Here is a 24,390-nt window from a genome sequence, read left to right on the forward strand (position 1 = left end):
CAGGCAAAGACCACTGCTGTGGCCCAGTGTTCATTTGGTAATGAAGGCTGAGATGAAGAGACATTTGCTGCCCCTCTGACGGACAAACCAACAGTGAGTGAAGGCACCATAAAGTGGCTTTCAGCATGTTAACTGGCACACTTACCTTAAATACAACCCCCACATAACATTTCATGAGGACTGACAAAATGTTTAACCTTCTGGAGGCATTGCCATAAAGTAGGATGGGCAGTAAAAAACCTGTGGTCCTGACACAGCAACAAGAATGAATGGGTACAGCCTAGGTCACCGTTACTAACACTGGGTTAATAATTAACAGTTTATCATGTTCTGTTTTTACTTAAACAATGTAAAAACCAGAATGTACTATTTATATTGACGTTAAAGCTCATACATAAAACACGACAAAAACAACAACTCTGAAGTGATTCCAAGCAAACATGAACAAAGGCAACTTTTGTGTCTAATAAGTCAGGTGTTGGTAGAAAGCAGTGATTCTCAATCCTGGGCCTCGGGACTCACTGTCCCGCATGTTTTCGGCATTTCCCTGCTTCCACACACCTGATTCAACGCCTTAACAAGCAATGCAGAAGCCTGATAATGACCCATTCATTTGAATCAGAAAACATGCAGGGCAGCGGGTCCCGAGGACCAGGATTGAGAAACGACTGGTATAAAGAAACAATTTATCGGAGCTAATAAAGCCTGGAGGACATGAGGTACGATTGTGTAGACAACAACAACAATAATAATAATAATAATAATAATAATAATAATAATAATAATAATAATAATGATAAGTGCAAATGAATCTCACACAGGATTGCAGTAACATTGCCTTACAAAAGAACTGGACACTATGTTTATGTACTTTTGTTTTTCGATGTTCACTGCTCAGATTGCCCACAGCTACACTGGGGTATTGTGGCTGAGGGCTATCAGAGCACTCTGCTTCCCCTCAAGATGACTCCATCTATCAGTGTCCATTAAGCCCCATTTGGGTGGGTTGGAGGGGGGGGGGGGGATTATGAACAGCAACCAGCTTCTTGGCCATTAGACGGCATTAGGGGGTAGAGACAAACAGTGGTTTGAGGAAAAAAAACACCTCGCAGCAAGATGTCTGACACACAGGCCAACTGACAAAATGCTGATCAGACCACAGGGAGCTGCGCTGTGGCACTGACAGCAAGTCGACCACACCGCAGGGAACTGGGCCACGGTACTGACCGCAGGCCGTCACCAGAACCATGCTCAGCATAATGCAGCATGGCAGACGAATCAATAAAACACAGGGCTGGCAGTATCATGCCAGTGTACCTTGGAACAACCACGCAGTGCGGGTGCAAAGCTAAACCGAGTCAAAGCACGCAATTCCACAAAAGAAGATAGTCATCGGGTCAAGTACGAGACTGCTTACACGTGCAAGTTGTAGACTAAAACAAGCCTTAAAGGCCGAGCACAATTTCAGCAAAATGCCTCACAACAAACAAACATAATAGACAATCTGTTTACAGTCCATCATCGATATTCAGTCAGGCCTGTGATAATTCTCTTGCCAGCATTTCACAGAGCCCCTCTGACATGAAGCAGAAATGTAGAGGCATGTGAGCTGTGTGTGAGAAAATTCATTCGGATCTCAATGTCCCCCTCTAGTGTTCACAACTCAGACCATCATTTAAATCTCCCAAATAAACCCTCTTGAGTGAGGTCAGACCTTGAACCCACTGATGCAGAGACTTGAATGTGCACTCACCTTGCATTCTACAACGCTCTGATCAGATTCACAGGTGACGTAAATCTGGTCAACAGCTCGACGCAAGTTGTCGAAAAGGAAAGCCCAGTAGTGTGCTCGCAGATCCACCTTACGGGGCTGTTTGGCTTTAGTGGGGCTCTTCTCTGGCCCCTTGTCCAGCAAGGCACCAGCTGTGCTTTTACTTTCCACACCCACATTCTGTTCAGAAGAGAGCATGGAGTAAACAAGAGCATAACAATGACAGAGTTATTAGGGAGTCATGTTAATATTTGACCGTTTACATCTGCCACAGAAAGTTTCTCTACTGGCTGGAGAATGGCGATGCAACAAATACGTGTCTTAGATTACCAACCACACATTCAGGATAATTCAACCGCTCAATATTGATGTCACACATTCACTTGTTAGCTTCAACAAGTAACAAAACGTGTACAGAGGGTGCATGTTGACACACCGATATGGGCGATTTTGTCGTACATTATCAATGCAATAAAAATTTGTCTTGGTTTAGAAAATGAATTTAAACAATATGAAATTGAAAATGCAGATGTGTAGCTTGCTATAGACTCACCTAATAAAATCTAATAATAAAAACAAACCTGCTCAAATCTATTATATCTCGAGAATATACTATTAGACAGCCTTTTCTGCCTGGACATTGAAGTGAATGTGGCTATATCTCAGCACCAACGTCCATATAAAAAGTCAGCAATTTAACATCATACCACATGGGTTGTTGATCCACTGCTGCCTCCATTGGCAAGTTTAAAAGTGTTATTGTGTGACTCCGATAAAATCAAACAAAGAATTTCAAACACAAAAGTTGCACAAATGAGGCCACAGTAGACCAGCAGCTCCAGTGACTGTGAGCTAAAAAGGCTGATTTTCTGCATGTACTTTGGTGCATGACAGTGAGCAACTATACAAAACGTCAGCTTATGTCAGTACTTCATACTAGGGCTGTTACAATTAATTGATTATTAACTAAATGAATTGCCAAATACTTAATAATAATCGATTCATTGGTTCAGGTTACTTTGCTTCATATTACAAAAAAATAATTACGACAAAACAAGTCTTTGGTGTTTTTCATTTTGATTTTTGGGAAACACTGATCGACATTTTTTAACATTATTTCTGACATTTTATGAGATGAATTATGAAAACTATCAATTAAAATACATTTTTCAGCAAATTTTGCAATACTCAAGAGCAACTGTAAACAGAGTAATGGTATGAAAATGTATTGGATAGATAAGACACAGGACAGAACCGTTGCAGCTACTGAGCAAGCTTGGTGCATAGTGCCCTCTAGTGACAAAAGATGATTCCCCAACCTGTTTCTTATTCTTTTGCTGACCAGAGTTGCTTTTCTGAACTTTGGAACTGCCACTAGAGTTGTTTTTTGACTTTGCTATGGTAGAAGAGAGAAAAAAACAGATATACAGGGAAAGATTAAAACCACAAGATAGATCACAATCAAGATAACAATCAACAGACTCCAGACAAGCACAAGTTTTAGGGTTTATCATTGACTGACTTCCTTGTTAAGAAATGTAGAGCAACAGAGGTGGACGAGACAACATATTCAGTTGAAAATTGAAGTATGGCAGTTGTAAGACTTCTTGCTTCAATGGTTTGGACTCAAAAGTAGAAAAGAAACTAAATTTATATACTGGACTGACCCACAACGAGAGGGACTGTGTAGAAGGCCCCGGGTGGGGGTTCTGAACAGGTTGGCTTTGTTGAATGTAGGCATCGGACGATTTTTAAAAGTTTACATTGCCATTATCCTGACCAAAATAATTGCGATTTAGACAGGATTTTCAAGTCACCCACGTGAAAAATAGATATATTTCTTCATTCACGATTAGCACAATAATAGACATTCGCCACGGTTAACTTATTGTAAGTGCTTTTAGTCAACATAAGCAATAATATTGTCACTACTCGAATGCCTAAATCTTGTGAGAGAGCATGGGAAACGACAACGTCAACAAGGTCAGCTAAACATTACCATCTTGCCACAGATCTCTCAAATTACAGGGTGTAAGAAATTACACCACAAGAATCATCAAAACAATATGTAGAGTATAACATAATATCTATCCATCCATTTTCTACTGCTTTATCCTAGAGAGGAGGGTCGAAGGGGGTGCTGTGCCAATCTCAGCTGACGTGGGGCGATAGACGGGGTCACACCCTGGATAGTTCGCCAGTCCATCGCAGGGCCACATATAGAGACAAACAACCATTTACTCTCACATTCACACCTATGGTCAATTTGGAGTGACCAGAATTTACCTAATCCCCATATTGCATGTTTTTGGACTGTGGGAGGAAGCCGGGGAGCCCGGAGAAAACCTATGCACACACAGGGAATACATGCAAACTTCATGCCAAAAGCCCCTTTATAACATAATATGTTTAACAAAAATCCCTTAGCACGATCATCCCTGGTCTCAGATCATTGTGTTCCAGCTGATATTGTATTACATCTGACAGCACCGTCTCTCAGAGAGAGAGAGAGATCAAACTGTGGCCAGTGTAATGCAAGATAAATGACTAGGCATGCTCGACTGACCCCATAGACAACACACCTGAACAGAGCAGAACACGAAGAGGGACACCTGCCACAGGACAATGAAGACCTGCAGAATATATACCACTCCCAATTCCTCATGTACTCTTGTGATGTTTATATGAATCTAAAGCATTAATCATGATTAAGGGTCCACATTATTATCATTATTATTATTATTATTGTGTACTATTTGTACATGATAATGCTGTAGCCCAGTTCATTTATCTGGCCATAGCAGCCAACTCTAAATCATAGTCTGTATGAAACAGAGAAGGCAACTGAACAAGAACTCCCGAAAAACTGCAATTGGTGTTGCGTTCAAATTTCTGAAGTAGAGATTGTTTATTTTCAAAATAAATCAATAAGTCTGCACTGGTAGGAGTTGTTTTATATTGTTAATATGGACTTGAAAAGATGGAATTATAAACATGTGATGAAAAACGCCATTTTCTCTCCACTGTGAGATAAATAAAGCTATCTTATCTTATCTTATCTTATCTTAAAATGTGGCTGAATGTGATTAACTATTAAACTTTATAGTGTGACTGCACTATTAACAATGTGACAATCATCATATTAGCATGGACAGAATATGCAACCACAAACCTTCCTCCTCTTTGTTCTCTAGAGGTACACTCCAAGCAATGAGGTTTCGAGCAGCACGGCCCTCTTCGGCAACTATCTTCCGCACTTTGTCATGGCTGTTGGAGCGCTGAAAAGATGCCTGCAGGAGAGATGGAAACAGATATTGGATGATACAGTAGATGAGGCGACTTTTGAACACGACGTGCTGCCAAAAGCAAAGCTAGCATCACAGAGGAATGTGATTTATTAGAAGACAAACACAAAGTGTCTCGACATTCATTAAGTGCCACAACCTCTGTGGAATAGTGGACATGAAGTTGTGACAGTCACACACCGGAATACATTATGGCACTAAAACAACAGCTGCACACAGACAGATAAGAAGTCACTGAAAAAAACTTTTTTGTGGTCAGCTTTCATTATTGACAACAAACCCTAAAATAAAATGTATGTATTTCCGGTGTGGCACATAGTTCAATTGTGATTAATTAGTAAATAAATAGATAAAACCAGTGAGTGACACCATTGCTCGGGGTGATGTAAGTCCCTTGTTCTGGGTAATGGAATTATATTTTGAGTCAGTCCCACCCACACTGCAGTATTTCACCAATAAATATTAACAAGGGCAGCAAACCGACCGCTAAAAATAGTCCCTTCATTAACACCTTTTAATGTTTGATTAAAAAAATTGCTGGACATTTTTTTAAACAAAGCTACTGTTCATTAAACAAAAGTATTTTTTGCTTTGGCTAAATCCATTTTAACACTCAAAAAAGGGCTGTGAAAAGGTCTTAATAACCCAAATCATTTCAACTCAGTTACAGTAAAAGTACTGCTAGTTATTTAATTAACCTACTCTATTAAGATATACCTGGTTACAGTGAATAGTTTCCAAAGAGAGTACTAACATGCTGTTTCTTTGTCCAACCTTTCATGTGAGGATGTAAACCCGGGTCGATGCCATAACACAGCAAATACAAAGTATACAGTACGTACAGTAAGCGATGACAAGTAACAGCTACAGGGAGAACCGCTAAATCAGCAAGCATCATGGTTGACCTACACAATAACTACGCATCAATGGACTTGACTTTAACCTCGGGTGAAGCAGATACTGTAAACCAAAAGCTGCAGAAGTCCTGCATCGCAGCATCTACTAATGTGAAGGCATCTGCCTTCCCATCCCAGAGTACAAAAAAAGCAACAACTCAATTTTACGACACAATAACAAAGGAAAAATACACATGCACAAAAGCATCTTTGCAATCATTTGTGTTTTTAAACCTTACATCACTGAATATTCTGACTTTTGGGAATGTGGTTACACAACAACACAGAAGCTACCAAAAAGTGTATCAATGTGGATCTCCCATTCACTTCCAGCAAAGAAGATTTAATCTGATGGTGATGAAAATGCACACCAAACTTTGATCATAAAACTACAAAATGCAGTCTCAGATAAAACAAACAAACAAAACCATTGTGACCTGAATGCAACATCAAAGACTGAGAGCTAGTTTTTCTGTTGAAAGCAAATGAGTCATGGGGAACAAACCATTCTCGTTGCCGGTCAGTCTCTCTCAGGCAACATTATCCAGACAAAACAGCTATAGCTAAATCATTTCTATACGACACTTGCTTTTGAACATATGACGGTTCTTTTTAAGTAGCCATACATGTAGACAATAGATATTATATGACAACATCTTCAAACTGCAATTCAAGGCTAACATAATAATAATAATAATAATAATAATAATAATAATAAGAACATGGCTAATTAGATATTACACATGTAGAAACAGCATGCGTGGACTGGTCTGATGCTATTTAATGTCCCTCAGGGAGATATCCAGCTGACCTACTTTTGGCAGCAACATGTAAAATTCTTTACATGTTGCCTGGCCTGTGCTTCATTCCGGAAAGCACAAAAACACTGCAAAAAAAAGATAAAGAACATCAAACAACTCGGTCGGTGCACCATCACTAATCTGTGGACGGTAGATATTTATGCTGGGTTTCTTGTAATCCAAACACTTGACGGTCCTCGTATGACAGGTGGGTGTTATGAGATGGCTATCTGTGTGCACTAGCCTGAAGGCAAAAAAGACTCACTGCAACATTCGCATTGGTTCACTCAATCTGCTGCAAAACAAGCCATTAACTCGGCTGCTGTACTGTAAAAAAGGGGGACGATAAGCTGTGAAGCATAACTCGTGCTGTATTCTCCGGACTGGCAGTCATTCCCCATGCAACAGAGACCGTGCTTGTTTTCTAGACTGTGCTGAGTAAGGGGCAAGTGTAAGGTTTCCCCTTGGCAAGCTCTACAAACAGATGCAGGCACAGCAAGACAGTGAGTGAGAACTAGTTATGAGACAGAGAAAAGCAAGAGATTAGTGAATACATACAGAAATGAAGTAGAGCCTGTGAGCAGATTCCTCTTCCTCATCCACTCCTGACATACTTTTGCAACCAACTTCAGGCAACCTGTTCCCCGACACCAGCACTGCCTCTTGTACAAGGTGACATCGTCATCTGACAGCGGGACCAAAATAGACTCCCACTGTGTAGTCCACACTGCTATGGCAACTTGCCCAGCTGTGTCAACTCCTCTAACAGTAGCAACTGAGTGAGAGACAAGTGGTCAGTAGCCCGGGAACATTGACTATTCCGTCTGTAATCCAGCCTGAGCCTGCAGTTCTCTGCTGAGTTAGCAGCCACTTCTTAGGCCCACCTCACTGCCTGCTGCTGTCCATCTGCCTTCCTCTCTTTTCTGCTCTACACTGCTCTCAGCGTCTTACATTTGCAGCCTCTCTCCTCTGCTCCCAGCACTCTGCATCCAAGCCCCCACTCTCACTCTGTTTCTCATCTCTCACTCTCCTTCTGCCACAACAATGCACAGCATAGTCATGTGCACACAGCAAGGCTGCTACTCTGCCCCCCTCATCCAGTGTTGCCAGTGAGGAGTATAGCTGAATAATCAGAACCGGGGAGTGCCAACACACCCCTGCGTGTGCATTTGCCATACTGACTGAAGCTCTGGATGTGATTGGACTCTGCATTTGAAAATTCATACAACGCTGGGAGACAAAACCCATGGTTTAAGTGGCTACCAATTTTACAAACTGCAGGAACCTGTGACAAGCTGGGACAACAGGATACCTTGTGCAGCATCCTTGCTGATCTGCAGTGGGGGGCTCATCTTTACTGTGTTGCAGGCTGAACACTTCAGGAGACCATCATGACACCTCCTCTGTCACCACCACAGACCGTATGTATAAAAACTGGTCATAGTGTTTTTAATTTGCTGCATGAGGTTAACCAAGAGTAAGAGAATTAATAGCCACCAACTCTGCTGGTTGCACTTCACTTCATTAATAGCATCAGTAAACTATTAGCTGAGGAGTTAAAGGTTTCCATCACTATTATCAGGTCTTCTTCAATAGCACATGACGACAATTTTAATAGACAATAAGGCATGAAACATGAGGGGACATGAGTGTGACTGACTGTGAGTAACATCTGTGAATTTCCAGTCACAAAAACCTCAACAAGGTACTGGCCAAATTGTAAATCTCGATGCTTCAAAAAAGGAGTTCATATTCTTATTGGTGAAGTCACTACCGGTTGCTACTTGGTTACCAATTTTATCAATCTCTACACAGAAGTGCCAGAAGACTCAAGTTTGCAACCCGATCCGAACTAGGGCCTTTCTGCCTTTCTGAGTATGAAAGTAGATGGCTGTTTCTCTTCGTGGTGACCTGCTCAGGGTGTACCCCGCCTTTAGCCCTGTGTTAACTGGGACCAGCGACCCCCGCAACCCTCATGTGGAGGATAAAGCGTGCGTGAGTGAGTGTTCAGCCCGTCAACACAAACCTCCTGAACATTCAAATCAAGCTTTTGAATGTGACCAGAATCAGGATGTTGTCTCAGGCTGGTCTGAGTATTTCTGATCTACTGGGATTTTGACAAACAACAGTTTCAAAACAGCAAATCTATAATTACAGCAGGATTTCTCTTAGAGAAGTCGCAAAAGGTCAGAAGAGGACAGACTGTCTGGTTTGAAACGAGAGGAACGCAGACGAGCATCTCTCAATGGAAAACATGCAGAACCTTAAAGATGGACGACAGCAGCATTAGATCACACTGGTTGACACTCCTGTCACTTTGTTTCTTCTCTATCTGATAAAGAGGTCAGTGAGTGTATGAATTCAGTTCTTTATTTATACATGACCCCTGCTTTTTGTGATTCTGTGTCTGCTCTGTGATTCTTAACCCTGTTGTTGTACCCCCAATGACTTTCCAAGTCTGTGTGTATTTTATAGTTGATGTGCTATTTGTGTATGTGTTGGTACTATTTATCCATCTATGAGAGAACAGACACCTCATAATCTGCTGCAGACGTCTCTTCACTCTGATGTTAGACTACATCCAGTTGTCAGATTGTTGCTTTATTTCATATTTGTATGGTTTATTTGACAGGAAGATTGCAAATACCCATAGTACCACTCCAACCAGCTAGACACGTGCTGTATAAACTCATGGTTTGCATACAGCGACTATAGCTATTGCTAGTTTCCAACTCTGTCCCTTTTATGATAAGATAATACATTCTCACACAGATGCCAGTGGAGGGAGAAAAGTGTGGAATAGGATCACACCTACAGAAGGTTACGGTCCCGTTCACTGCAGTAACTGTTCGCTGGGAGAGCCCATTCTCTATTATCCAGTCACTTAGCTTCAGGTAGCTATGTGTGCATCATCATATTAGTCTTTTGGTTTCATTTCTTACCTTCAAAGTTGTGACACTCTTGCTTTTGCCTGCTCCATGCGAAGAGCTGGAGTTGTTGCACCCGGACCTCTCCCTCCCGTCCCCACCTTGGCTAACCCTCGGGCCGATGCGGTTCTGCCCAGCACCCCGCCGTCGACCATCATGGCGGCTATCTTTAGACATCGAGCAGCGGTATGTTCACTGCTCAGTCGGTGACAAATAAAAGTGTACAAACAAAGGAAAAAATGTTGTCACTGTCGGGAAGGAAAAAACATGCCAGGATGTGAGAGGGCAACCGAAGCAGGAAGTGTTTTAGGTTTATATTTTTGACTGTCGTTGAAATTGTCCAATAAATTCGCCGTAACATGGACACAACATCGAGACGGACCAATCAGATTTGAGAGAATTTAGGCCAATGGGTGGGACATGTTTCTACGGGGCGGGGCTTCGTGTAGTCACCGTAGCAACCATGATGACCGGGCGGGACGTTTGGTTGATTTATTCAGAGAACGTAAAGTCGACTATGAACATGCCAAGCAGTGAGACAGCATTCAAAATAAAAGCTTTTGGAATTGTAGACGTACGTTATCGCCACATTTGTCTCATTTTAATTTTATGGAGCCATTAGTTTGTCCACCACTCCTCTATGACCATTACCTTTGTATGTGATCCGATTCCTAATAATACATTAATAGTCAGTAAGAATTCTTACCATCAATATCAGATTTTAATCTTTTTTTGTGCACAAATCCTTAAAAAACTCAGATCAAGATCGAATAAATGGTGAAATGTTTTTTCTTTGTCCTCTTGCCTTCCGTCTGTGTATTTATAATAATTTATTCACATTCAGTAATGAGTACACATGATGTTGCCTTACATCTGATTGAGCATGATTGATCTACCTTGCATGCCTTTGATCTGCCCTGGCAGTTCATTTTCAGTGGGAGAAAAGTTGCATAAATATATACCAGTCTCAAAAATATAGAGTGGTAATGTGAATGTACGGAACAAGACATTTTTAAGAAAGTCAAATACATTAAATAAACCAGTTCACTTGTTCTGCAGACTATACACTTGTTCACACAGATCGTTGCATTTTCTTCACTTCTGTTCACATGTGTACTGACAAAACGTAAATAAAAGCAGACATGTAGTCAGAGGGTTAGGTAATTTAGTTTGAAATTTCAAACCGGAAGTGCTTACCGCCTGGGTGAACGACTCGTCAACGCTTGTGTGGAGAACTTCCTACGGTAATAACAACGTTCTACTTACACTTAGCGACGTCTTTGTTGCACTTACTTTACCACTGACTTAAGCTTTTCGTGTCTCAAGTGTGCCTGTACATGTCACTTGTTCCGTTATCTCTATTATATTCAACTTTAAACAGGAACCGGTCATAACGAGACAGGCGAGGGTATATGACTAGCAAACGACCGATATGCGATGACGTTGTTGAATATTGCGATGACGATATGATTTGCGCCCCACCATCCCCACACGAAATGTGTTATTTCTATTCCATCAGCGTAAAACAGTGATATTGCCCCCTTAACACACTTTCTGCCATCCTAAAACTTCACTTACTTCCTCCATAGTTGAAAGAATAGTAAAAATCGATAAGTAAATGTAAAAATACATGAAGTTAAATCCACTGTCTACTACTACTTCACTTCTCATTTCTAGGTGTTGTAGTATGAGTGAGGGGATATAGTTGTATAGGAGGCCAACCACCATTGTGGACGATTAGTATACAACAAAACAAAGCAAAAACAATGACATACTTTTATGGAAAGTTTTTGGCCTAACAAAACTAGCACAATCTACATTTATCGCAATTCAAACAGCCTGTACAATGTGTTTGTTGTCATTTGTAGATTGTACATATTGACATCACAATGACAATTGTTTCTACCAGATTTGTATTATTATTATTATTAGTATTAATATTATCATCATTATTAGTATTATTATTATTATTTTAAACCTAAAAGAGCTGTTGACTTGAGCTTATTTGTCATCTAGCCCATTCAAGGTACAATTTAAAATTTTATACAAAGACAATTTAAGTTGTTGTTCTTGTTTTAATCAACAGATGGCATCCACTGCATTGCTGGTATTGCTGATGCTCCAGTTTGGACTTGGACAAAGTTCACATAACCATCTTCACCAGGAGCACCTGTCTGAACATGACATGAATGTCCTGCTGGTGGCTCAGTATTTCCCATTATTCACACACTCCTCAATCAGTTTTTCCATCCTTGTCACCTGTTCACTATTTTCTTTACTCATTTCATTCACCTGTAGGACACAGAGAAGATCAAGAAACTAAGCCCAGCAGAGCAAAAAGAAAAACTGATAGAAATTGTGAAGAAAATTGACACAAATGCTGACAACCTGCTGAGTGTTGGTAAATTAGTTTTTCCCTCAGTAACAAAAAAGAACAAAAAGAAAGAAAAAGATTCAACTTAGTCTCTCTGCTCTGTTTTCTCCCCGCAGAGGAGATCACTCTATGGATTCAGCATGTCTACAGAAAATATGCTCTGGATGATGCAGTGGAGAGATTCTCGGAGTTTGATCTTGACAAAGATGGCTTCGTAACATGGCAGGAGTACAACACAATTACTCACGGGCAACTTGTAAATTTTGATGACAGCACGGTGATGGAGGATCCAGAGCAAGAGTCTCTCAGACAGGTGTGCTCACAGTTACTGTAATGTTGACACTCATATGTGGAAAATACCATAACATAGGCTCTTATCCCCCATTAGCTCTATCTGAAGGAGAGGAGGCGCTTTGACTTTGCTGACGTGGACGGCATACCTGGCCTTCATGTTGATGAGTTTCTCGCCTTCATTCATCCATCAGAAGTGGATCACATGTCTGTAAGACAAGTTTGTCCTCCACTTCTGCAAAACCTGACAATGTTTTTGTCCCACTGTTTAATGATTTGCCTTCTTTTCTGACAGGATTTTGTCATTGAAGATGTCCTGAGTGAATATGACACGGACAAAGACGGATTTATTAGTCTCAGTGAATTTATTGGAGATGTCCGTGGCGATGGTAAGACAACAGCAATTTTTTTTTGAAAAAGATAGACTTGTGTTTTTAATCCATCTAATGTTAGGAGTTTATTTTTTTATTAGATAATACACCTTCACAGTGGGAGATTGAAGAAACAGTGCGGTTTAAAGAGCTCTATGACCAAGATAAGGACGGGAAGCTGAATCGAGAGGAGCAGCTCCGCTGGGTCGCACCTAATAGTCACGGTTCAGCAAGAGAAGAGGTAAACTTTATCTTAAGTGGTCAAATCTCATTAAAAATTGAAGCCCCATCTGTCAGAATTATATCTCCTTCCTCATTTTGTGGCAACATGTTCTGATTCACTGATTTATTTCCTGTGTTGTGATTCTCTGTTGTCCACAGGCCCTACACCTCATCAAGGAAATGGACATCGATGGAGATGGACAGCTCTCACTGGATGAAGTTTTAAAAAATCAAGAAACATTCATGAACAGTGAAGTGACAGACTTTGGCAGACATCTGCACGTTTCACACGATGAATTATAACTGGGTGTTGTGAAGTTTTCACTTTTTGTTTTCATGTAGTTGTTATGTGGTTTATTTCCTGTCTTGTGTCTCGAACACTTGGGGACCGAGTTCATGTCACTTCCTGGAGGGAGATGTTCATGTCAAATTGCAGTAGCAAATGAACAAAATAACAGGAAACATTTATTGCAAAATGTGCATGCTGGTGTTTGCGTGTTGCTGTAACAGAGACAGCAAAATAGGTGAATGTCTGAGGTTTAAAATAACGGTATGTGTAGCAGAGATGTCATAATACAACACAGCCACTTCATTTAAATATTTAAATGCTCTGTTAACCGCCCTGTGAATTATTAACAAACGCAGTTCATTTGATTTCATTTACTGATCTGTATTTGAAGAATTGTAGCCGTGTGTCATTTGTGGTCGTTCCCCTCGCAAAGAGGTGAAATGACATGAAGCGTGACACACTGCAGCGCTTCCTCATTCAAATCAAACAAGTTTGTGTGTGTTGCTCTTCTAATGCTGGTTTCCTGAAAGCGTCATGATTTTTTCTTTTCACTTGCACTGAGCGGCAGCCTGTGACACTGCTACTGCATTTTGTGAAGTGACCGAGTGGATTCTGAGACGAGGACTGTTATTCCTACACTGCCAAGATGAAATTAGAGTTTAAAGATGCATTTTGGGTGAGTCAGTTTCTAATTCTGCAATGATACAAATATTTGCGGAGTATGTTTACAGCTTAAGCTTAAGTTTTTGGTTGAAGTGTGAAGTCAGTGTTGTGTGCAATTCTGTAACTTTGCATTTCTGTAAATTGCATTTATGTTCCTTTTTTGTATTTTGCCTGGAAAACATTAATTGTATCACATTCCTGTTTGATTATCTGTGACTTCAGTTCAGTCGTCTTAACTTCCCTACATGTAGACTTCTCATCCTCTTGGCTATCCCTTGACTTTTCCCTAAATCGGTAACTTCTTGTAATTAAATAAGCAGTTACACCTTTAATCTCTCATTGTTGGAGGTTGGACCGTTGTTGTACATATTTATCAGTTTGTATCAAAGGCCGGTGTGTGAAACTTTAGTTTTATAAAAGCTCAAATAAAAAGCGTAATACAGTTTATGTTGTGGCCGTAAAAGTGTAACCTTTATGATTGCTTGTGGTTCTCAATGATGAGGCTAAGTTTGTCATTTTATACAATTACAGAGCATGTTTTAGTGTATGTGAGACCTCAAACCCCTTTTACCACCACAGCATTTACGAGGAACCTGCCATTCAGAAAGAATAATCAGCTGAACTCTACTGAGGTTTCAGATTACTGTGTGATCGCGTGTGCTTCCTTTTCCCTCATTAATCTCAACCTGATCTGTGCACTCATGTAAAATATACAGTCAATCAAGGGTATTGCAAATGCAACTACACATAACTTAGACACAAGCATGTAACACTCTCGATTTATAGATGAGATAGTGAGGAACAAAAAAACCGTCATGTGTGAGGAAAAGAGAACCAGTAAAGACATAGACATAGTAGTACACAATGATACTGCATTATCATATTTGACATAACATCTGCTCTATTATTTCAAATAATCAGCTGGCACGAGGATGATCACATGGGTCTTAACATCCTGGGTTTCTTGAACGTTTTTCACTATGAGAGTATTTTGTGTCACCACAGGGAGTGGACTTCATCAGTAATGTCGGATATGAGACTATTATTGAGAAACTTAATCAAGGCCGGAGGACATGTAAAGACATGGAGGAGCTCATGAAAATGAGGTGGGCTAAAAAAAAAAGTAATAAACTGTACACAAATATATATATATATATATATATATATATATATAACTGTATTATTGGTCATTTATAGGGCATTAGCAGAGGAGAAATATGGGAAGGATCTGGTCACCATTGCCCGTAAGGCAGGAGGTTTTCAAGAATTCAAGTAAGTGTCTATGTGTGTTAGTCGGTGCTCATCAGGATTTCATACCCCAAAGACACATAAAAAAATGTCTCAATGCAATGAAATGGTATCATTTTTAATGGATATCCTGTGTTTGTTTTTATTTCCACAGCACTTTAAGAACATCTATAGATGATATGAAAACACGTAAGGACAGGATATGCTTCATGCGTTATATCACATGTCGCTGTCAGGTCAGGTTTTTAGTTGTGTGTGTCAATATTTTTCAGAACTTGAGAATATAGGAAGCCTGCACATTCAACTCTCTAGTCTCATCAAGGAGGAGGTGAAGAGAATGGAGCAGTTCAGAGAGAGACAAAAAGAACAGAGGAAAAAGGTAATACACAGAATATCTTCTCATTTGCATGCAGAGGAAATCTAAAAAAAAGCACACATCTCAGTGTGGTTTTCTGAAGATGACAGCGACTATTTTTTCCATTTTTGTCTCGTTATGGTCTTTCGCTTTTTCAGTTTGAAGTCATCATGGAGAGGGTTCAGAAAACAAAAGTCTCACTCTACAAGAAAACAGCCGAAGTAAGCGTTTATCACATTTTAATCAACGTTTCCTGCTTCATTCTTATACAAGTCTTGGGGGAACATTATAGACTGTGTTCTAACAGACACACACTACGCGATTGCAAACCAGGGAAGCCAGCTACAACTTTCCAACCTCCATCACAGTCGGATTTACTCCTCTTTTTAAATGATGATCTGTACAATTAGACCTTGGGTTTGTGGAAGCCTTAACTCAACTTACTTACGTTTCTGCAAATGTTTCTACAGTACGATCCATCACACAAGTACATTAAGTGTAAGATAAAGGAATGTGAGATGTGTAAGAGGAAGACAGTGTCGCAAATTATTAACACTAACAGACATATTCAGAAGCCCAAGGTTGTGCTATTTTTCTCAGAAGAAGGAAGTGAGCTCAGTTGATGCATTTCTTTTTCCCCCATTCTGCCACCACTTTAACCCCCAAGGCTTCATAGAGTAAAGTGCTGGTGGGTGAACAAAGTATGGGTATAACGGTTTCATTTGGTTTCCACTCTGTATCTTTCACAGTCTAAAAAGTTATATGAGCAGCGGTGCAGGGAGGCAGATGACGCGGAGCAATCTGCTGAGAAGCTGGGCATGGCTCCCGCAGCCACTCCTAAACAGATTGAGAAGGTAAACACTATGGTAGTGTATGGTTGAAAGGTTAAGTGCAATGACATGTGTTGATTTTAAGGCCTCCAGTGTGTGTGCATCAAGTGCATCATCTCAGCTCGTGTACTCTGTGTCGTGGCTAAAACTTCAAAAATAAAAATTCTAGAACCTGTAAAGGATGCAAACATTTATGTTTCATCAATAGAAATGACACAATATGTCATTTTGAAATGTCTCTCCTTCAGATGAGCTGCAAATCTAAACAGTGCAGAGAAGTAGCAGAGGAGGCTGGTAAGGAAGTTGGGCAATTACATTTTCATTTTTACTGCTAGAAATGGGATTAGTTTTTTTGGGGGGGTTGCCAAATAAATGTGCTTGTTTTTTTCCAGTCTTTACTTGAGATTTATTAAATAACACAAGCATATGGAGAAGTTTTAAATCATATATCTCTTGAAAACGGCTGGTTCACATATTTATTATATTATAGAAATGGCATTAAAAATATGTATTATGTTTGTCATGATAGTGGATAGTGGGTAGAAAAGTGTGTCCTCATATAAAATGCTTGAGTGTGACATATGAGATTAAATGTACTCTATCTGTTGGACACAAATTTGCTTTAATTTTTTTTTTTTTTTTTTTTTTCAAATTTGTCTTCAGAGAAACAATACATATCAAACATTGAACAGCTTGACAAGGCCCGTCAAGAATGGGAATCAACGCACATTAACACATGTGAGGTAATGTATACACAAAATGAACACATCTTAAAATGTACAGACTTAGTCAGAATGGTAATACCCACCAATGAGGCTGTGTAACACTTCCTATATTCAGAATGAGTCACTCATCTACCAAAAAAACAAAACTTTCCTACACATGATACCACTGACAAAACTGAAGCAGCCGTTGAGCACTTTTATTTTATATCAGTCAATCACGTCGTAATATGACAGAAGTTGTGCTTGTTGCATATGTCGTGCAAGGTGATGCCACTTCATAGCAACTGTTATCACAGTACTGCACAGTGAACGTGTCGTGTTTCAGCGTTTCCCTCTGTTTTGTGCTGTCTGTGCAGATGTTTCAGCAGCAGGAAGAAGACCGCCTCAGCGTCCTGAGGAATGCTCTGTGGGTGCACTGCAACCAGTTATCAATGCAGTGTGTGAGCGATGACGAGGTGGGGCGAAGTTGCTGTCACCTTTCTTTTTTTTTTCTTTTTTTGTGACACATCTTCCCCTCAGCTTAACTGTACCTTCACATTTCGCTCAGTGCTACGAGGAGGTGAGAAATACGCTGGAAAAATGTGACATCATCGAAGACAATAACTACTTTGTGGAGACGAGAGGAAGTGGCTCGACCCCCCCAGGTGAGCACCTGTCATGCAGCCTTCCTCGTTTGGATTTGAATATATTCCAAGTTAGAAATTTTAATATTATCTCACGGTTGAAGCAGAATGTGTGGCACATTTGGAAGCAGATGATACATTGTGTGCAACACATTGAACCAAGTGTTTGTTTTTGTTTTTTTTTGTTTGTTTGTAATAGCTCCAATTGAATACCAGAATTACTACAACAGTGATGCTGCACATGAGGGAAACGGCAGTGCTGGATTTGTTGGAGTCATTAAAAGGTCACCCAATGTGAAGATAATAAATCATAATAATAACAAAAGATGACGTGAATGCTTCTTAAATCTTGATGTCTGTGTTGTGTCTGCTGAATATTACTAGTAGGTTCTCGAGTCTTCTGCAGGGAAACTGTTCCTCTGGCTCCAAGATGAACATCAATGAGCCGGTTGAGCAACCTACTGGTATAGTGCCGTTACTCAAGCAACACTTCACTTTCCAAAATGATGACAGCTACGGCTATGAAAGCCACTTTGTTCTTTCAGCACAGGGTGTGAAGCAAGTTGTTAATGTAGTGTCATTCTTAACCCCACTGTTTGCCAACCAATGGCAAGTGTACCAGTTAAAAAGTAGTATTTTGTCCTAAATATTAAACTTAAAAAAAACTTTACTTGGACAAAGATATGAGAAAAAAAGTGTATGGCCAAGACGAAAGGAATTGGGCTTTTAACTGGAAGGTGGCTGGTTCAATCCTGGGATGCCCCTGAGCAAAGCACTAATCACTAATTGGTGTATGTGCAAAAATAACTACTTATACTAATTAGCAAATGCAGGATCACAGGATGCAACATCACCCACCTTAACATTACTTATGTTAACGTTCAATAACATCTATTTAAAATGCTGTAGCTCTCTGCTGTAGCTTTCTGTTTAAGTTTAAAGTTTCCAAGTGGCTTCACAGAGTAAGTGATCTGATGCTGATTCTATCGTATCTCCACAGCAGGAACATCAGACGGAGTATATGCTTCCATTCCCGGGTCTCAGGTATCCCGACTGAGCAGTGAGGAGTATAAGGCCATGTACGACTATGTGGCACAGGTCAGCTTCTTCCCTTCTTCATGTCCAGCTCTCTACATGAGAAACATTCAGAGGTTCTCCAGTTTTTTTCATTTTTAAAGAAATATACAGTGAACCATGTTTCCATTTTTGTTCAGGGGGAAGATGAGCTGTCTTTATCTGTTGGGGACACAGTGATTGCCATAGATCAAGGTCAGGATGGTTGGTGGATGGTACAAAGGAACGGCCATTCAGGATTGGTTCCTGGTTCTTACCTTGCTAAAGAATGAGTTTACGTGACAGTCATATACAAAACTATGCAAACATTATCCTTTAAAACTGCTATTATCACTGTTATTTATTGCTATGGCACATATTCACATGACTTTACCTTTGTGGCTGTTGTGTTGACATGTCAGCTGCCAACTGATGTGATACAAAAGGTCACTACATCTAGTTTATTCAGCTATTGTGGATTAAAGGTCCTTAATTGTGATTGATATTGTGTGATCTGTTGTTTCTGCAAAAACACATACATACAACCACACAAAAGCAAACAGAAACTGAAACGCACCCAATGCCGTGTTCTCTTTGGTTGAGGGACATCTGCCATATTTCTGTTAAAAAAAATAATTCAGAAAATGCACATTTTAAACCTTCACCTTGTTTTATTTACACTCTTGAGATTTATTTTTTTTTTAATTTCAGCAAATCAAATCCAAATACAAATACAAATCAAACTACAATCAGTGGACTGTTGAGACATGTCCACTTTTACACCACAAAATAATTCACACCCTGAAGGGGATTACATGGGTTGACTCTTAAATGAAAAAATCAGGTTAAGTTATAATGGTTTACACTCAACTGGCTGTAGTGACATTTCTACTACTCCTCGACAGAATAATCCTAGCTAGTGTTTTTAACCAAAAGTGAACCGTTATAGCAGTAGTGAAAGTAGAATAGTAGCAGTAGCAATAGTGTAGGAGGTATAGAGTGAACTTAAACATTCTTTCAAGTAAATGAGAGGTTTAAATATACAATATTTCAAAGCCACACAAGAAAAAACCCCCGTCCATAATTTAGTTCACATGTGACACACAGGATAGGTAAGGTAGGTTAAGTCTCAGAGTAAAAATAATGCTTATCACTTCTCATTCTGGTTGACCACAGCAGACTTTGTTCTTTTTTCATGTGGAATAACAGGCAAGACAAAACATAGAACGTCAGTGTGGTTAGTGTGTTCAGGTTGCTGTTGTCATGATAGATTATTTTCATTTCATGCTCTCACCGATGACTCACTGTGTATGTTATGGAAACAAAAGCGTTCTCATTTATGCCTGTGTGCCTCCCGTGATCAGAAGCTCGTAAGCAGGATCTCTGACTCTGCGGCACAACACGACACATGCACACAGCATCCCCAGCATCTGTGGGAAAAACACATCATATTAGTGTTTTTTTTTTTTTTTTCTTCAAATTTTACTGCAGGTGTTACTGGAGCTACTTTGTTTTCGGACCCATCACATCAGCATTACGTTCCTTACACTGAGGAGCTTGACATTTTGACAGTCAATAGTAACTAGATTAGCTTGGCAATGGAAAATATTTAGACATACTCTAAAAAATCTGCCAACAGCACCTTTGCAGGTGTCCTATTTAAAGTCTAAACACACATTGTGAGGCTGTGGCTATAGCTGCTTTTTGTGTGTGATAGTTGTTTGTGGTTCTTTTATAGCAGGAAACAATATGTTAAACACACAACATTAAATCAATATATACAGTATTATACAGAGTTAAATTGTTACTTTTCAAAAATGATATTCCTACAATTAAGGTTACTGTTTTATTACTCAGCCCCATTATACACCTATGTTACTGCTGATGGTTAACTTTACTCTACAACGGAGCATCCACATACAAAGAGTGGCTATATTCAAAGGTAATAGATACTATAGTTTTATCATCAATGCTGGAGATGGTTCAGTAAAATATAGAAGTAGATATTGTACAGACCTGGATGGAAGCAAATGTCAGAGCAGTCCAGATGATGTACATCATGATCTCCTTCAACTTCTTCACAACCAGAGCCTCACAGCCCTATACACACAGGACATGTTCAACCCCCCATTCAGTTGTCATTGCTATGAAAAGAATAATGAATATAATTCAAAAGTATTGTTTTACCTCCTGGTAGAGATCTTCAGGATGTGTCAGTGACCCAGTGCAGCTTCCAGTGTTAGTTTTGCAGCAGCTGATGGGCACACTGTTGTTTTTGGATTCTTCATACCAGTGTGTAGACTGCCAGTCTGAGTAATTGTGGATCCCACAGCACTGAAGCTATTCGAATGACAAAAATTAAAAACTCTTAAGTTTGAACAGTCATGTGGTTATAACAGCTCCATAACAATGGAAACAGGATTTCTGTCCTCACCTGTCTCTGAACATAGTCAATGGCACGGCTCTGGGCGTTGCTATTGGTGCCATTGTACTCGTCATAGACTTTATTTATTGAATGATTAACTTCATTTTCAACCTGTCAACATCAAGAACAAACGTCATTTGTTAGAAGAAACAAACAAGGCCATTAAAAACAAATATTCTCTGGCACGTGTTTGACTTTCTTACTTTTGCTCTGTAAATGTATCCAAGAACCACCACTGCCACTTCAGTCATGAACACCAGTAAGAGAATAATCACAAACTGTAGAATGAATTTCAGACACACAAACATATTAACAAAAACCACAGACACTTCATGCATTACATTTTTGGTCCGAGTAAAAAGTGATAAAAGGGATAAAAAATGTTTGAATCTTTTTCTAATGCATCCTAAAACTTGTAACTTTTAAATATCAAGTTAATCTCTGATTAGTTACAAAATCCTATTTTGAGTGGGATATGTTTCTCTGTCAAGTTAAATCTTAAAACTGGTTTTACTGACTGTTGCAAGTCCACAGTAGCTCTCTCTGACTGTAGCGCAGCATCCAATGAGCCCGATGATGAAGAGAAGCGCTCCAACTGCGATGATGATCACTGCTGGGATGAGAGTATACACGTCTTCAAAGAAATGATCGTAGTCATCGTATGTAATGAAGACGTAGGCTCCGACATAGCACAGGATACCCGCAGCCGCCTGTGGATGACAGAAACATCAACATTTGTTTGAAAATCAAGTCTTCACATGTAGAAAAACAATATAAATGTAGCTGCATACGTTTTTTTTGTTTGTTTTTTTACATAGAAAAGGTATCTCCAACTTAAACTGCAGGGACAAATAAGAGAATATGACATATCAATATAATAACAGTCATTATGCTCATTATTTATAACGATCAAGCACCTCCCTGATATTCAGAATAACTGGACTGACAACCTACCAGAATTATATCAAGAACTAGTCATTTATCTCATTTATTATGATTAAAACGTATTCCAGCCTGTCCCGAGAATACTATACTGTAATGGTACATTGTGTATGCTTAATTTAGGAAACCCAAAGCTTTTTTGTGCCTTTTTTGATATACGTGTCCTTACTTCAGAGACAGTGTTTCATATTTGAATGCACTTTGCAAAAATACCTGGCTGTTTTAAGAATGATACGCATGGGGGGAGTCCGACTTTATGTACTCTCTATGTACTCTCTATGTACTGCATTCTTAAAACAAGTTTTTGTTCCTTCTAGATTATGGTATGCGGTCACTCGACACACTTCCTTCAGTATATTGTATCTATATGAATTTGGAGTCTGTTATCATGTGCTTTTGCATATACAGCGCAATTATCTCTGGAGTAATTTCAGTGCCTCGATCATATCTGTTACTTCATTTCATGGCTTCAGTTGTTTACCGAAAATGCACTTGATTTGATTTTCACAGTGTAGGCTTTTTTGTGCACTGAGGGCCTCATTGTCATCAAAATGATTCTCATCTTCAAATTAAAAATAGCTGATATAAATAGTCTCCGGGTGTTTAAGATGTATATCACGCTATGCAGAGATGTAGACTTCCCGTAGACACAAATTTACCACAAAAATTCATCAGTATTTTCGTCTGCAGATGTTCAGAGTGGCTCACCATGACATTGGTGATCTCACTGGGTGGTGCGAGGACAGCCAGGAGTTTAAATATTTCAGAACCTTACCGACTGCAAATCAAGCTTTACAGCCAACACAGGCTGCAGCACTCACATAACAGAATATTTTAGAAATGGTAAACAGGAAAGTCGTTTTTTAAAAAAATGTCAACTTCTAATATGTACACATGATGTGGCCACATAAGAACCTAAACAGAGTGTGTATGGATAGTGTAATAGTATGGATGGTAAAGTGAGAGAAAGAGCAGAAGCATCTGAAGTGCAAATACAAAAGGTATGTGGAGGAAATGTGTGCAGTCCTGTTTATCCTCTATTTGAAATAATATTCCTAACTGCCCTCAGGAAGGCGCTATTAGTTACTTCAGCATAGCAACAAAGTCCTCCATATCTCATGCAAAAGCTACCCTCAATTATTTACCGCCAGTCACCTAACGAGACAGTTTCAGTGTGACTTGATCTCTGTGTTGCCATTTAATCATTATTTTTGGTTGATTCAAAACATATTTGGTGTGATTTTAAACTAACGTGTAAAGCCAAAGACAAATATTCATCCAAATACCCAATGTCAGTGGACAATATAAGCTTATTATTGTTATTATTGGTAATAATATCCATTAAATGAAGCTATACCTGAATTATTCCTATTTAAATATCCTTATAAATACTAGAATGCCTTTCTTTGTGCTTATAGATCTTGTTACTGGAGTTAATGCATTGCTTATATATATCTGTAACAGGACTATGGGTCTGTAATAAATTAGAATTGACACGAAGTGTTTATCTGACACTAATAACGTCTATCCGTAAAAAAAAAAAACAAAGGTTGGCTGCGTCAGTTAGCCTAGCTTAGTAGCGTAGCAGCTGACCGGGGGAAGGAGGAGAAGGGGGACTTAGTCGCTAGCTGCTAGTTAGCAGCTGTGACGCGCACTGAAATCAAGTATAAAAACCTCCAGACTCACCCAGAAAATGAGGTTCAGGAAGACGAGGACAGTCTTCGACGAGGTGATGCCGCACTGTGCCATCTTCAACGCGGACATTAAAAGGTGTAGGTGTGAGAAAATAGCGCAGCTTTGCAGTCAGACATGTCCCGGCCAACTCCACCACTCACACTCCATATTCCTCACTGACGACTGCCCTGCTCCTGCTCCTGCTCCTCCTGCTGCGGCGGCTGCGGTGACGGTGACGGTGCGCCACCAACAGTCAGCACAACACCAACAACAGCAGCAACTGGAGACCACAGTTACCACGTTTAATGAGAAGCCATGTTCATTAGTAACGATAATAGTGTGTTTTATGCGCTTTTTCTGTTTTTGTAGGTATTTATTTGCTTATTTATGTATTCATTCATTTATTTATTGATGGTCATATGTCCTGCCTGCCACTGCCAAAAGCTGTTTACAAACATGTGAGATAAACAACACAGATAAGCTTACATTAATACATATTTCGTGTCATTAATTGCTATATAATAAAGAAGAAAACAACATCGATTTTATTGCTGTTTTTAATAAGCTTTATTGTAATGCATGCATATATATATAACACATAATGCC

At 39.6% G+C, this 24,390-nt stretch overlaps 4 protein-coding genes across 9 annotated transcripts in view; 2 read left to right on the forward strand and 2 right to left on the reverse strand.

The window, feature by feature from the left end:
* scaper (S-phase cyclin A-associated protein in the ER) overlaps nucleotides 1-11,114 on the reverse strand; it is a 54,943-nt gene extending 43,829 nt beyond the window's left edge. Inside the window, exons 1-5 of one of the 5 annotated variants that reach the window (XM_058644592.1) lie at nucleotides 10,897-11,114; nucleotides 9,715-9,894; nucleotides 4,944-5,061; nucleotides 3,091-3,167; nucleotides 1,754-1,951 (exon numbers count right to left, since the gene is read on the reverse strand). In XM_058644592.1, coding sequence (XP_058500575.1) covers nucleotides 1,754-1,951; nucleotides 3,091-3,167; nucleotides 4,944-5,061; nucleotides 9,715-9,876 — 555 coding nt within the window. In that variant the 5' untranslated portion in view covers nucleotides 9,877-9,894; nucleotides 10,897-11,114. Of the gene's footprint in view, nucleotides 1-1,753; nucleotides 1,952-3,090; nucleotides 3,168-4,943; nucleotides 5,062-7,330; nucleotides 7,650-9,714; nucleotides 10,618-10,896 lie in introns of those variants that run through there. The other 4 variants (XM_058644590.1, XM_058644594.1, XM_058644593.1 and 1 more) reach the window with 4 other exon arrangements.
* On the forward strand, nucleotides 10,787-14,356 carry rcn2 (reticulocalbin 2). Its single transcript, XM_058644598.1, has 8 exons — nucleotides 10,787-10,943; nucleotides 11,786-11,899; nucleotides 11,998-12,100; nucleotides 12,190-12,386; nucleotides 12,462-12,575; nucleotides 12,660-12,753; nucleotides 12,837-12,976; nucleotides 13,117-14,356. The coding sequence occupies exons 2-8, from the start codon at nucleotides 11,786-11,788 to the stop codon at nucleotides 13,258-13,260; spliced, it is 906 nt and encodes a 301-aa protein (XP_058500581.1). The 5' UTR covers nucleotides 10,787-10,943; the 3' UTR covers nucleotides 13,261-14,356.
* Nucleotides 13,797-19,242, forward strand: pstpip1a (proline-serine-threonine phosphatase interacting protein 1a). Of its 2 annotated transcripts, none has more exons than XM_058644596.1 (15): nucleotides 13,797-13,922; nucleotides 14,915-15,015; nucleotides 15,107-15,181; nucleotides 15,312-15,346; nucleotides 15,430-15,536; nucleotides 15,671-15,733; nucleotides 16,262-16,366; nucleotides 16,591-16,636; nucleotides 17,006-17,085; nucleotides 17,424-17,522; nucleotides 17,615-17,711; nucleotides 17,890-17,974; nucleotides 18,075-18,154; nucleotides 18,691-18,788; nucleotides 18,905-19,242. In XM_058644596.1, the coding sequence occupies exons 1-15, from the start codon at nucleotides 13,893-13,895 to the stop codon at nucleotides 19,034-19,036; spliced, it is 1,233 nt and encodes a 410-aa protein (XP_058500579.1). In that variant the 5' UTR covers nucleotides 13,797-13,892; the 3' UTR covers nucleotides 19,037-19,242. The 2 variants fall into 2 exon arrangements, with proteins under 2 accessions (XP_058500579.1, XP_058500580.1); XM_058644597.1 differs by having other exon boundaries at nucleotides 18,078-18,154.
* A 247-nt stretch (nucleotides 19,243-19,489) lies between these two features.
* Nucleotides 19,490-23,992, reverse strand: LOC131470095 (tetraspanin-3-like). The gene is made up of 7 exons (XM_058645637.1): nucleotides 23,797-23,992; nucleotides 21,687-21,878; nucleotides 21,372-21,446; nucleotides 21,178-21,279; nucleotides 20,931-21,083; nucleotides 20,760-20,843; nucleotides 19,490-20,173 (listed from the first exon to the last, which is right to left on the reverse strand). The coding sequence occupies exons 1-7, from the start codon at nucleotides 23,872-23,874 to the stop codon at nucleotides 20,081-20,083; spliced, it is 777 nt and encodes a 258-aa protein (XP_058501620.1). The 5' UTR covers nucleotides 23,875-23,992; the 3' UTR covers nucleotides 19,490-20,080.
* Between the last annotated feature and the right edge of the window lie 398 nt (nucleotides 23,993-24,390).

The sequence above is a fragment of the Solea solea genome, chromosome 12, assembly GCF_958295425.1.
Source record: "Solea solea chromosome 12, fSolSol10.1, whole genome shotgun sequence".
In the NCBI taxonomy this organism is placed as follows: Eukaryota; Metazoa; Chordata; class Actinopteri; order Pleuronectiformes; family Soleidae; genus Solea; species Solea solea.